At 33.0% G+C, this 15,533-nt stretch overlaps 1 protein-coding gene and 1 long non-coding RNA gene across 5 annotated transcripts in view; both read right to left on the reverse strand.

The window, feature by feature from the left end:
* The window catches only part of LOC127735771 (uncharacterized), a 133,972-nt gene that overhangs the window by 34,333 nt on the left and 84,106 nt on the right, over positions 1-15,533 (reverse strand). For all 4 annotated transcript variants that reach the window (XM_052246078.1, XM_052246077.1, XM_052246076.1 and 1 more), the window contains 8 exons: positions 13,221-13,811; positions 11,215-11,371; positions 4,344-4,431; positions 3,414-3,554; positions 2,905-2,969; positions 2,060-2,218; positions 1,210-1,344; positions 271-472 (listed from right to left, as the gene is read on the reverse strand). In XM_052246078.1, coding sequence (XP_052102038.1) covers positions 271-472; positions 1,210-1,344; positions 2,060-2,218; positions 2,905-2,969; positions 3,414-3,554; positions 4,344-4,431; positions 11,215-11,371; positions 13,221-13,811 — 1,538 coding nt within the window. The remainder of the gene's footprint in view (positions 1-270; positions 473-1,209; positions 1,345-2,059; positions 2,219-2,904; positions 2,970-3,413; positions 3,555-4,343; positions 4,432-11,214; positions 11,372-13,220; positions 13,812-15,533) is intronic.
* LOC127735790 (uncharacterized) lies at positions 11,780-12,913 on the reverse strand. The gene is made up of 2 exons (XR_007998588.1): positions 12,470-12,913; positions 11,780-12,144 (listed from the first exon to the last, which is right to left on the reverse strand). It is a non-coding gene; the product is annotated as an uncharacterized LOC127735790 (long non-coding RNA).

Below are 15,533 nucleotides of genomic sequence, written 5' to 3' on the forward strand. Positions count from 1 at the left end.
GTCCTTGAAGGACTTGGGTATATGTATAGCTAGTAATAAACGTTCTTGGTCCCTTACTGTACCCAAAATAAGATTTTCATCTCGCGTAAAAGTGACTAAAGCCCTCAAACTCCTAGCTTAAACCCCTATTGTTGACATAATAAAAGACAATGTTTGACATGCCCTTTTTTAATTATCAATCAGTGTGCTAAAGTGCCCTTTTCATGATTGGCTCCCTGCCCTTTTGAAATCCTAGCTGGAACACTGATGTCCATCTGAACTTATACTTACATTTTCATCCAACTGTTGTAGAAGGTGTGGTTCACACAACTGGACCCATTTGTCTATATACTGATAGTACAAATTAATATTCTGCATTGATCTATGTAATAACATGAACTGCAACTCATTAGCAGCTGTAGGAAAATTTGCCGACTTGGCATAGATCACAACCTGCCACAGGTACCTCAAGTCTTCCTGGCTTGAAAATGACCTACAGAATATAATTCAAAATTTGTCTAAATTCATATCATTATAAAACGAACTTTAACATACTCTTATTGAACAGGCTAATAATAAAATAAGACAAGTTCATTCCCCTCCATTTTCATTTAATTAAACCATTGTTTGAAAAGTGGAATCCCATTTGATGAAAATAATTACATAACAGGACTTGTAATATTTTTCTATTCTTATTATTTTTCAGAGGCCAAATTCAACCTGTTTGAAAAATATTTAATATGTGCGGTTTTCATTGTTTTGGAGCAGGTACACAAGTAATGCATGTATCCATAATATCATTATCTTTCATTATAATAGCATTTTACTGATAACAAATATGTTGAAAAATTACTGCATGAAACACAAACCTAGTCAAGTAAATTTTCAATTCAAAATAATAAGAAAATACTGTATTGATGATCCTAGTCTTTCTGACTATTTTTAATTCCTCTCATCATCACAAATAACATGTTCAAACTGAATTAATAATTATTACTATAATAATTTCTTCAGATTAGCATTGATTACAATTTTCTTTTCAACTTGAATCACACTCAGAAATATACGTTTAAACAACATGAAAACATCACAAACCTTACTTAATTTCATTAGAGACGGTCCAACTCCACTTTTCAAATGTAGTATGCAATTTTCCAACAAAAAGCATGTCAAACTGAACGATTCAGATAAGGGAGAATTGGAGATTTAAATTTTCACATGATATTTTACCTGAGTAGTACACCAATAGAATCTGGTGTTAAAAGGTCTCTCTTTGACTTATTAATCATGTCAAATAGTCTCCATAAATACTCCCAGTAATACTCAACTTTCTTTCCAACCAGTCGAAACAGGACGTCACAAACTCTAAAAAACACATTAACAGACATATATATACATGACTTTAAACTATGGAAGCACATTTAGGACTTACTGATTTGTTACAAAGATGTATAATCTGTTTAATCATTAAAAACACAAGTCATAGAAAAATCATTTGTAGTGTTTTCAACACTTCCATCCCAATTCAACTCTCAATACAGTTTTATCTGGAGTAGCCATAACCCAGGTTTACTTTTACTGTTTACTTTCACATGTAGCAAAAGTCAAAATACCTGCATCGTTCAAAAAACAGTTGTATGTTGTCATCTCAGTTGGTATAGTAGCCTAGAAAATACCAAATTTGGTGTCAATAAACTTTGCACTTACTCAGTCAGTTTGGTTATGGAATAACAAAGGTGTGCAATAAATTTGGACACGGTAAATGGCATTTAGTCAAATTGATCCCCTCTTCCTGTATGAATGGGATAAACTGATATTTCCATTTTCAGGCTAAAGACATTGTAAATATTTTCTAGGTTAATATACCAGCCTAGATGAAATAATAGAATTCTAATTTGGTTGATACTGATATTTTGAATTTTGCTATAAACAAAGTTCATTTTTCATATGGTGCAACTCAAAGCAGGATAAAAAGACGCACTATAATGGTTTACTTTTCCAAATTGTGACTCGAATGGAGAGTTGTCTCATTGGCACTCATACCACATCTTCTTATATCTACAAACAATATTGAACTCACTCTTTGGTTATCATGTCCTGTGAATTCATCTCATCTAACAAGCTAAAAGCTAACTCCACTTTGTAATTGTCCTCAGCTACTTTCAACAACTTCATCAGTGTATCTCTAGGAGTCAAGCCTACTTTGGTATTAATCAAACAATGGTATACATCAAAAGCCCTGTAAAAATAAATCAACTGTTGACACAGAGATATGTCTCGCCTGTGTTTGAATGTTTATTTATTACTATGTAGATTGAGAAGTAGATATGTAGAATTATAATAGACAACAATGTGGCAAACTGATTTTTTTTTTGTTAGAAAGAAATGGAATTTTAAACGAAAAATATGTTTAAGTAGTTGGCAAAAAAAAATTGAAAGTGGCGAAAATTATTTTTTTTGGCGAAAGAGGTAGCAAAAGTTGACCCAGGGGAAACCCTGAAAGGTCCTATGTAAATACATTAGGAAGCAACAATTATTTGAATATTGAATGGGGGCATCTGCAGATATATGGACTAAGACCAAGACAGTGTCTGTTCCTGTGTGGCTGCATGCAATTAATTGAGGTAAAGTGTATTGATCATTCCCTTAGATCATTGATGCCAAGAAAACTTTAATTAAGAGGTGGTTATGCATACCTTTCTTCATTGCTAATTAGTACCGTCTGAATTGTGTAATTTCCATTTGAAATATTCATAGAATATAAAGAAAAAGATTGTCAACAAATGGGTAAAGGACCATTCCACATAATAGATAATGAAACACATAGAAGATGGATTAATCGAAAGGGCCAACTAGTACCAAGAGAAAATAACGATGTAGTTCAAATTTGCCTTTTAGGCTTAATCATATTGAATTCTACCTTACCTTTTTACATCATGATTCTGGTATGCCATATTTATTTCCTTTACACAAGCATAGTAAGTGTCAATCTATAATGAAAATAGACAAAAAAATCTTTAAAATTCTTTAGAACCCACACCAATGATTTATTATTTAAACAAAGTTTTCTTTTGATTGAGTTTCTGTTTTGCAAGATGTCGAAAATATATTTGGTACAAGATATTACACAGGCATTGAACTTTTGACATTGACATGACCTTTACAGAATTATTTAATAGATTCTACTCCTATGTTCTCTTTGCAATAACTGCCATTTTGTTTTTCAGCAGTAACATCATATATCATTTTAAAACTACACAAACGAGGATGATTATGGGTTAGAATTTCTAATTGTCCAAATGGATAAAGATAAGATTTTTTTCCATTTAGTATATGCCTACTCAAGTCATAAATCTTGACACCTGGTGATGAGAGTATATCACACCAGCCTTAAAATAAATATGTGTATGATTGATTTCTTTTCATTTACTTACTGGTAAAGGCACATGATGTTTGAACTGACACTTTCTGTTGACACAAATACCACCTCCAAGGAAAACAAAGCAATATCCTGATGGATACACCACACTCTTTGGTAATCGCTTTGCTGGATTCTTGTCTGCTTCATGAGATTCCTGTGTAGTATTCAAAATGATGTTGATGACTATATATTTTTTAGTTTTGATTTTTGTTTCAAATAAAAGTGACTTTTGATTAAAAAAAAAACAAACTTTGAATCCACAAATTTTATTGTATACCAGTCCATTTAGAAATGATGCGAAACTTCATATATCTCAACGTGTAGTAGCACAATTTTCTATCATAAGGTTATGTACTTTAAGGTAGCTGTCAGTAACAGAGATCAAAGGAAATGTCTGATGGCTGCAAGTAATCTCTTATAACGCTGATTTTTATATAGTATCGACAATTGACTATTTATAAGAACAATGTTCCCCCCCTGATGTTGTTTGGTTCATTTTGTCATTTGATAACTGTCTCATTGACATATAACCCAGATCTTATTTGAATCATATACAAAGTAGTATTTCTGGGGAGAGGGGGGGGAGGTAATTCCATTTTTTTAGTGTTTGATGCTAAATAGCACTGTTAACTTTTACATCATTTAAATCATGTTAAAATTGTTCACTACAGACAAAATGTTATTTTACTATCAAAAGGCAGCTTTTGTTGTAACCTAATAAAAATTTACTAACATTGCTTTCAATTTTTGATGGCTGATAATACAATGATTCATGTGAAAGAGTGTCTATGGCAGATCATTTGACCTTTTGTTGGTAAACATTTAATCCTTTCAAATGCGATCGTGTGAAATTGATCTATTAAAGAAAATTTGAGGAGATCAAACTATTTTTTATATAACAAATTTCCCTTTTAATTAGCATTCATTATTTTGATACTTGAACCTGTTTTGCAGTATCTGATGGAGGCAATTCCTTCTCATGACTGTCACATTTTCCTGTCTCATTTAGTTCTGTATCTACTTCTGTCATCCTGAAAAATAAAAACATTTAAAGTGTGATTTTCTTCATAACTGGTGTTTATGAAAAACCTTTCAAGTCACAAAAATTTTTAATTGAGGATTTTAATTTGAATACTCTATCTTCAATCCACAAAAATTAATGATTCTATAGTAAAACTAAAACTAGGGGCTCTAAAGAGCCTGTGTCTCTCACCTTGGTCTATGTGCATATTCAACAAAGGACACTCTCCAACATTGTAGATGAGAATAGAATTAATGACAAAAATCTCTGCTTTGTTGATCTTGTATTGCTGATCATTAAGTCTAATTAGTTTCTCTCTATCTTCTTTAGTTTTTGCTCAAAACACAAAAGAGGGTAAAAAAATTCCTCATTTAAGGGCAATCACTCCTATAAACAGTGACAGTCTACTACCTATATCAGCAATATTGGACTTGTTAGTAGATCTTGCCTTGCTGATCATTTTTGTGATTTAAAGTGTCTATTTATCTATTATAATTTTTATCATGTAAGGCGAAACGCCCCAAAAATGGTAAGAATCATCATTAAAAGGCAATAATTCCAATAAGAAGTCACCAGACGATTTCCTCTATATTGTCATGATTGTAGATCTTTTCTTGTTGATCATTTTTGCTTATTTAAGTTTCTATCTATCTATTATAATTTTTGAGATATAAGGCAAAAACGCAAAAAATTGGTAAAAAATATCATCAAAGGGCAATAACTCTAAGGAGTCAGCTGACGATATCGACCATGAGACTTAATAGTAGAACTTATCTTGCTGATCATTTTTGCATTTTAAAGTTTCTCTCTGTCTATTATAGTTTTCAAGATAAAAGGCAATTAGATGCTCTAAAGAGCCTGTGTCGCACACCTTGGTCTTTGTGCATATTCAACAAAGGACACTCTCCAACATTGTAGACGAGAACAGAATTCATGACAAAAATCTCTGTTTTGTTGATCTTGTAATGCTGATCATTTAGTCTGTTTAGTTTCTCTCTATCTTCTTTAGTTTTTGCTCAAAGCACAAAAGAGGGTAAAAAATCCTCATTTAAGGGCAATCACTCCTATAAACAGTGACAGTCTACTTACTATATCGGCAAAATTTTACTTGTTAGTAGATCTTGCCTTGCTGATCATTTTTGTGATTTAAAGTGTCTATTTATCTATTAAAATTTCTATCATATAGGGAAAAACGCAAAAAAATGGTAAAAATCGTCATTAAAGGGCTATAACTCCAATAAGGTTGCGTCGGACGATTTCTGCCATATTGTCTTAATTGTATATTTTGTCTTGCTGATCATTTTTGCTTATATAAGTTTTTCTATCTATCTATTATCATTTTTAAGATATAAGGCAAAAACGCAAAAAAATGTTAAAACTCAACATCAAAGGGCAATAACTCTAATAAGGAGTCGACTGACAATTTCAATCATGAGACTTATTAATAGAACTTGTCTTACTGATCATTTTTGCAATTTAAAGTTTCTCTTTATCTTTTATAGTTTTCAAGGTAATAGGCCAAAATGAAAAAAAATGGTAAAATTTGTCATTTAAGGGCAGTCTGAACAGATTTTCTCAATTTATAATGGTTTTCAAAATAATAGACACAAATTGCATTTTAACCCTATGTTCTATTTTTAGCCATGTCGGCCATTTTGGTTGGCAGGCGGGGTCATCAGACAAATTTTTTAAACTAGATACCCCAATGATGATTGTGGCCAAGTTTGGTTAAATTTGCCCTAGTAGTTTCAGAGGAGAAGATTTTTGTAAAAGTTAACGGAAGACGACGACGGACGCCAAGTGATGAGAAAAGCTCGCTTGGCCTGTTGGGCCAGATGAGCTAAAAATGAAAAACAAACCGGAAAATTTGTCATTCAAGGGCAATTACTCCTATAAGAAGTCATCTGACAGTTTTGACATACATGGACAATTGGTAGAGCTCAACATTCTGAACATTTCTGCTTCAGCCAGATTTTCTCTATTTATAACAGTTTTCCAAATAATAGACAAAACTTGCATTTTACCACTGTGTTCTATTTTTGGTCATGTCTGCGATCTTGGTTCGCAGGCGGGGTCATCGGACACATTTTAAAACTAGATACCCCAATGATGATTGTGGCCAAGTTTGGTTAATTTGGCCCAGTAGTTTCAGAGGAGAAGATTTTTGTAAAAAATAACGACCAAGACGACGAAGGACAACGGACGCCAAGTGATGAGAAAAGCTCACTTGACACTCTCGGGCCAGGTGAGCTAAAAAACAGATCATCATGTTTAATCTTTTCTCTGCATTATACAGGATTTACAGAAAGGAAACCCTGACTAATATTATCAACAAACACAATTATACAATTGAATAAACTGTTATCACAGAGATATGTCTCGCCTTTTTGTAATTTTGATAATGCAAATGTTGAAATTAAAATAGCAATACTTTAACATTTCAGTTATGCAAATATTCAAAGTCGATGAACCATGACTGAAGGTACATGGCTAAACAATCTCCATGGAATGAGATGTGCCAATGCTAATACAACTGCATACCAAATACCATTGACTTATTATAAGTCGTTCCCTTTAAACAAACCTAAACACAAACATTAACTTGTAAACTATGTAAAAGTTTCAAAGTCAATGAACCATAATTAGGGGGTGGGGCTATATAATCTCCATGGAAACGATACTTGCAAATGCCAATAAATTTGCATACCAAATATCATTGACTTAACATTAGCAGTTCATCTTCAACTGATCTAATCACAAACTAATACATGTAAACTAAGAAAAGTTTCAAAGTCAATAGACCATGACTGAGAGGGCGGGGCCAAATATTCTCCATGGAAATGAGATGTGCTAATGCTTATACAACTGAACACCAATTAACATTGGCCTACCACTAATGATTCCCCTTGAACTGACCTAATCACAAACTAATACATGTTAACTTAGCAAAATTTTCAAAGTCTATAGACCATGACTAAGGGGGTGGAGCCAAATAATCTCCATGGAAATGAGATATGCCAATGTTTATACAACTGCATACCAAATATCATTGACCTACCACTAGTGGTTCCCCATAAATTGACCTAATCACAAACTAATACATGTAAACTATGAAAAGTTTCAAAGTCAATAGACCTTGACTGAGGGGGCAGGGCCAAATAATCTCCATGGTAATGAGATGTGCCATTACTAATTCAACTGCATACCAAATATCATTGACCTACCACTAGTGGTTCACCATGAACTAGACCTAATCACAAACTAATACATTGTTGACGCCGACGCCGGAAACAGCATACCTATGTCTCGCTTTTTGACTCCGTCAAGGCGAGACAAAAAAACTAACTTCAATTTGAAATTCTATTTTAAACATTTGTTATATAATTCAATCAACATAGAAAACCATCAAAGCCAAAATCCAACAACTCAATCAATTTATGACTGGTGTGTTACTTTTAAGGTCATATTACATATGCCAAAAGTGAAGTAAACCAATTAAAGCACTTAAATTATCATCTGGAAACCATTTTGGATAGCCAAATCTAAATGTCTCTCCCACTTTTAATAGAAACGTAAATTACGTAATAAACAAATGCTTATAAAGTTTGCCACTGCCCTATGCAGGGGCATAAAAAGACTTTATGAGGAGTAAACTATAATGGGCTTCAGAATCAGGCTTAAGTTACCATTTGAAAAACATTTATTATCTAAATGTAATTACTTCTATTTATCAATAAAATGCTTCGCTGGGGCGCAGCTTGATACGACCGCAGAGGTCGAACCCTGAACAGTTGGGGCAAGTATGGACACAACATTCAAGCTTGATACAGCTCTGAATTTGGATTGTTATTAAATATTTGACACAGCATAGGTTTCTGACACAGAAAGAATGTGGTCTAAGAACTTGAATTTTTTTAATTTACCTATTATGGTCCAATGTCCAAAATCAAAATACATGGTTAGATTCAGCATATCAAAGAACCCCATATATTCAATTTTTGTTAAAATCAAACAAAGTTTAATTTTGGACCCCAACTTGAACAAACTTGAAAACTGGGCCCATAATCAAAAATCTAAACACATGTTTAGATTCAGCATATCAAAGAACCCCAAGAATTCAATTTTTGCTAAAATCAAACTAAGTTTAATTTTGGACCCTTTGGACCTTAATGTAGACCAATTTAAAAAACGGGACTTAAAATTAAAAATCTAAATACACGGTTAGATTTGGAATATCAAAAAACCCCAATAATTCAATTTTTGATGAAATCAAACAAAGTTTAATTTTGGACCCTTTTGACCTCAATATGAACCAATTTGATAGCGGGGCCCACAAATAAAAAATCTAAGTTCATGGTTAGATTCAGCATATCAAAGAACCCCATATATTCAATTTTTGTTGAAATCAAAAAAAGTATAATTTTGGACCCCAACTTGGACCAACTTGAAAACTGGGCCCATAATCAAAAATCTAAACACATGTTTAGATTCAGCATATCAAAGAACCCCAAGAATTCAATTTTTGTTAAAATCAAACTAAGTTTAATTTTGGACCCTTTGGACCTCAATGAAGACCAATTTAAAAAACGGGACCCAAATTAAAAATCTAAAAACACGGTTAGATTTGGCATATCAAAGAACCCCAATAATTCAATTTTCGATGAAATCAAACAAAGTTTAATTTTGGACCCTTTTGACCTCAATATGAACCAATTTGATAGCAGGGCCTACAAATAAAAAATCTAAATACATGGTTAGATTCAGCATATCAAAGAACCTCATATATTCAATTTTTGTTGAAATCAAACAAAGTTTAAATACTGGACCCTATCTTGGACCAACTTGAAAACTGGGCCCATAATCAAAAATCTAAACACATGTTTAGATTCAGCAAATCAAAGAACCCCAAGAATTCAATTTTTGTTAAAATCAAACTAAGTTTAATTTGGACCCTTTGGACCTCAATGTAGACCAATTTAAAAAACAGGACCCAAAATTAAAAACCTAAATACACGGTTAGATTTGGAATATCAAAGAACCCCAATAATTCAATTTTAGATGAAATCAAACAAAGTTTAATTTTGGACCCTTTTGACCTCAATATGAACCAATTAGATAACGGGGTCCACAAATAAAAAATCTAAATACATGGTTAGATTCAGCATATCAAAGAACCCCATATATTCAATTTTTGTTGAAATCAAACAAAGTTTAATTTTGGACCCCAATTTGGACCAACTTGAAAACTGGGCCAAAAATCAAAAATCTAAATACATGTTTAGATTCAGCATATCAAAGAACCTCATATATTCAATTTTTGCTAAAATCAAACAAAGTTTAATTTTGGACCCTTTGGACATTAATGTAGACCAATTTGAAAACTGGACCCAAAATTAAAAATCCAAATACACTGTTAGATTCGGCATAACAAATAAATAAATGTGATCAAAGATTTTACAAATCTAATGCGCCATACTGTGCAATTAAAGATTACTTCTTGAAATTTTTCAATATTTGAAATTTGAAAAAAAAATAATATTTGAAGAATAATTCTTTTTAATTTCTGAAATCTGAAATGAGAAAAAATTGGCCCCCCACAATTTCTTTTTATTCCCCCCCCCCCTTTTCCCCCCCAAAAAATTCTTTCCCTCAAGATATGGTCATAATCTCAATTCAAATTTCCAATGGAGTTGGCAACCATAATTACCCATTTAAATTTACCATAGTGCTAACTTAATCTATTTTATAATAGAATTAATAAAAATATAGTGTCAAATCTTTCATATGGATTTTTTTGTAAAAAAAAAAGATGAAAACATTTGCAGATATTTTTACTGGTCTTCCTTTATAAATATGCATTTCTTTAAACATAATTTAAAAGCAGTGTAAGGGAAGTAACCAAAACGTTGTACTTGGATTACCTCCCTTACACTGTTTTAGATTATCTTTATTGTTCATTAACCATTACTTTATACATAATTTAAAAGCAGTGTAAGGGAGATAATTTCAATGATGTATTTGATTTATCTCCCTTACACTGCTTTAAATTATGTTTTGTACTAAAGTATTTGTCCATTAACCAGGACAACCTTGTTTTTCCCCCTTTTTTGCCCCTAATTCCTAAACGGTTTGAGCCATAACCCCCCAAAGCAAATCCTAACCATCCCTTTGTGGTATGGAAACTTGTAGTATAATTTCAGAACGATCCATACACCGTTCCACAGTTATTGTCTGGAAACTAGAAAATGCTCATTTTTGGCCCCTTTTTGGCCCCTAATTCCTTAACTGTTGGTACCATAACCCCCAAAATCAATCCCAACCTTCCTTTTGTGGTATTTAACCTTATGGTCAAATTTCAAAAAGATCCATTCACTTAAACTAAAGTTAGAGTGCGAAAACCAATATGTATTCGGACGACGACGCCGGACGACGACGACGACGCCAACGTCATACCAATATACGACCACAAAATTTTTTTGCGGTCGTATAAAAACTTACATAAAATAATATTATACACAGTTCATGGTAGACAGCGAAATTATAAAATTTTAATACCATTACTCATAGCAAACTAATAACAATCAGAAACCCAATTTCAGAGGTCAAGGGCGATGGCTCTCAAACAATAATTGCAGCAACATTGAAAACCTGACCTGCAATTTTGATAAGTAGTAATATTGCAAAATCATAGAATCTTACTCCAAAACAAACATTTTGTAATAATTCAAGGAGCATTAATCTGGTCTGAGCATCAATACATGGTAGGTAGACGAACACTTTTAAAACACAATACCTTTCCTCTTCTTCCTCCTGTGGTGCTATCAGGAATGAGGCAGTCTCACAATCATAATCAATTATAGATATAGCATCATCTTCTGCGTTGTAGTCTCTTATTGAACCTGCATTCTCTTTATGAGTGTTAGTACTAAACATATCTTCTCCTTCTTCCGCTTAAATGATAGAAATGTTTCATTTCTCAGTGCTAGTAGAAGCTTACAAAATAGTGTATTGAAGTCAATATCAAGACTTTAAAAGATTGTTTTCATTACCCATTAAGATGATGTTACATTTCAAATCCATATTTTTTTTAAACTGGAGTTCCAGATACGGATCAATTTCGTTTTTTTTTCCCTTTAAAGCATTTATTGTTATTATCAATTTAAAAATTGGCTTTTTATGCCTTGTCTCTTTTTTTAATAAAATGCTCCGTTGGGGCGCAGCTTGATACGACCGCAGAGGTCGAACCCTGAACAGTTGGGGCAAGTATGGACACAACATTCAAGCTTGATACAGCACTGAATTTGGATTGTAATTAAATATTTGACACAGCATAGGTTTCTGATACAGAATGAAAGTGGTTTAAGAACTTAAAAAATTTTAATTTACCTATTCAAACCATATCATTATTATTTGCTTTTATATATAAATCAGAAATAACCAATTTAAAATGGAAAATTTTAAAGAAAAAAAAGGAAAAAAAAATCCCCCCCAAAATTTTTTGAACCCCCTTATGATTCATCACCCCAAACTCAATCCCAGCCTTCCCTTTGTGGTATGGTACCTTGCAGTACAATTTCAGAGAGATCCATACACTTGAACACAAGTTATTGTCTGGAAACTAGAAAAATGCTTGTTTTTTTGCCCCTTTTTGGCCCCAAATTCCTAAACGTTTAGGGCAATTACCCCCAAACTCAAACCCAGCTTTCCCTTTGTGATATGGAACCTTGCAGTACAATTTCATAAAGATCCATACACTTACATACAAGTTATTGTCATGAAACTAGAAAAATGCTTGTTTTTTTGCCCTTTTATGGCCCCTAATTACTAAAATTTTGAGGGAATTACCCCCAAAATCAATCCCAGCCTTCCCTTTGTGGTATGGTACCTTGCAGTATAATTTCAGAGAGATCCATACACTTGAACATAAGTTATTGTCTGGAAACTAGAAAAAAATGCTTTTTTTTGGCCCCTTGTTGGCCCCTTATTCCTAAACTTTTTGGGCAATTACCCCCAAACTCAATTCCAGCTTTCCCTTTGTGATATGGAACCTTGTAGTACAATTTCATAAAGATCCATACACTTCCACACAAGTTATTGTCATGAAACTAGAAAAATGCTTTTTTTTTGCCCCTTTTTGGCCCCTAATTCCTAAAATTTGGGGGCAATTACCCCCAAAATCAATCCCAGCATTCCCTTTGTGATATGGAACCTTGTGATACAATGTCAGAGAGATCCATAGACTTACACACAAGTTATTGTCATGAAACTAGAAAAATGCTTGTTTTTTGCCCCTTTTTGGCACCTAATTCCTAAAATTTGGAGGCAATTACCCCCAAAATCAATCCCAGCATTCCCTTTGTGATACGGAACCTTGTGGTACAATGTCAGAGAGATCCATACACTAACACACAAGTTATGTCTGGAAGTTACAAAAATGCTTATTTTTGGCCCTTAATTCCTTAAGTGTTGGTACCATAACCCTCAAAATCAATCCCCACCTTTCCTTTTGTGGTATTGAACCTTATGGTAAAATTTCATTGAGATCCATTCACTTAAACTAAAGTCAGAGTGCGAAAACTCATGTGTCTTCGGACGACGACTACGACGCCAACGTCATACCAATATACGATCAAAAAATATTTTTTGTGGTCGTATAAAAACTTAGTATTATTAAATTTCAATTTGTCCTCCCCTTGTCAATAAACAAGCAACAATCAATAAATTTCACAATATTTTGAATTGTTTGTGTTTGATTTCATCATTTTAGTTTGATTTTTTTGTCTACATTTTAAGACCTACCTTCAGATTTTTCCTCCCCACTTTCATTACTATCCTCTTCAGAACTGACTTCGCTATCACTGCTTTCACTGTCTTCGTCACTGTCACTTTCATCTATGCTCTCATCATCACTTTGGCTTTTCTTGTCACTATCACTGTCACTCTCTCTCTGTTCTTCTCTTTCATTGTCCCTTGTTTCTTTGTTCTTTTCGTCAACCTTTTCATCTTGATCACTGTTTAAGACTGTGTCAAATTCTCCAGTATTCACTGAACTAATTGGGGACAAATTCCCTTCTAACTCATTAAGTCTGCCTACTTTCTCTATATCTTTGTTGATTTTCAACAGGGACAAATCCCCTTGTAACTCATCAAGTCTTCCTACTTTTTCTGTATCTTTGTTGATTTTTATGTTTAAATCTAGATTCTCATCAACCATTGTCTTTTGAATAATATTCCGACATTCATTGGATGTTATTTTTTCCGGTTCCAATTCTGACGTCAAATTTTCATTCTGCCCTTCACCATACAGACCAAAGGAATCCTGTTCATCTACGGTTCCTAAATCTACACTATTGTCATCATGTTCTGTTTCCATTTCCTCTATACTATCAGCTGTAAAACATTCAATTAAATTCTACTACTTATTTTCTGCAATAAGCCATTATCCTATTAATAATATTAACAAATTTGTTGAAACATTTAGCTAGACTGTATACTAAAAATTGAAAACAACATCTTATAAATTTCATGCATCCGAAGCCACTTTCTGGATTTACCTTAATCAGGAATGCTCAAAGCCGAATATTTGAAAGCCAAGGATATGTAAGAACTGAATTAATTGAAAAGCTATATGACCAAAAAGAACCTTTAAAAAAATAAAAGAACAGAGTTACAATGTCCCCCGCTTTGCACATATTTTATATTTCCAAGGGCATAACTTTTTAAAAAAAAAGTCAATTGGCCACCATTATACAACTTGCCTGAGATATTGCCGATATTAACCTATAGTATAAGTTTTATAAAAAAATCTGGCAAGAATTGTACCTGTGAGAGTGCTAATGAGGCCATTTTCCATAGATTTTATATTTCCAAGGGGCATAACTCTATGAAAAAAAAGTTGATCGGCCACCATTATAAAACTTGTCCCGAGATATTGCTGATATTAACCTATAGTATGAGTTTTATAAAATTCTGACAAGAATTGAACCCGTGAGAGCGCTAATGAGGCCATTTTCATAAATTTAACATTTCAAAGGGGCATAACACCTTTAAAAAAAGTCGATCGTCCACCATTTTAGAACTTGTCCGAGATATTGCTGATATTAATCTATAGTATAAGTTCTATAAAAATCTGGCGAGAATTGTACCTGTGAGAGCCCTAACAAGACCGGACAGACGGACGCCCGGTATTTCCATGTCCCTCGCAACACGTTAAGCAGGGGACAAAAATAGCCAATTCCAAGGAGTTTAATCTTTAGTTTCTTAATAATTTCAAAATTCATAAATGGATAATTTTAGAAAGGTTTTTTATAAAACATCAGCAGCAAAGTATTAATTACTGAGCTGATGATACCCTCAAGGACTAATTGTCCACCAGCAGAGGTATCAACCTAATGATGTATAAAATGAAAACACGATATAAATTTCATGCATCCAAAGCGCTTTTATGGATTTAACTGGATTAAATTGATCCTTAAGACAAGGTCTACAATCCAAATAACAAGGATATAATGAGGTTGCCACTTTATATTGAACTTACTGTAGTAAGATTGTATTGTCTAATGAGACATTTTGAAACTCAACAATCATGCAGAGTTTGAAAGATTTTTAAAAATATGAATGAAAGCAGATTTGGAATATAATTCAATGAGACAGCAAGCCAATGACATAAATACATAAATAACAAAAGACATATAGAGGTCAAAGTGTACATAACAATATGGTAATATCAAAATATAAAAGACCAGGTAACTGAACATGACCATCCAACCATAAGAAGAGTGCACACCCTGAAATGTATCGCCTGTTTTACTTGTCATTCAAATCAAGTTGAAAGTCTGAACACTTACATATATAAAGGATATATATATTAGGATATATGAACCCTGCCATACACCTTACAATCATTCCATTTACCAAATATAGTTGACCTGTTGTTATAGTATCGTCTCGTATTGTGTTTTCGACCGTCTTACGTTTTCGACCTAATTCTACTTTCACTTCCCGTATGCTGCGCATGCCCGTGTGACGTCACATTTGGCTGCTATATTTAGTAACAATAGCAAATAATACCACATGTGGTGAAGATGTTTCTAGTAAAGTTATTATAATTAA

The sequence above is a fragment of the Mytilus californianus genome, unplaced genomic scaffold (genome assembly GCF_021869535.1).
Source record: "Mytilus californianus isolate M0D057914Y unplaced genomic scaffold, xbMytCali1.0.p SCAF_3, whole genome shotgun sequence".
Lineage (NCBI taxonomy): Eukaryota > Metazoa > Mollusca > Bivalvia > Mytilida > Mytilidae > Mytilus > Mytilus californianus.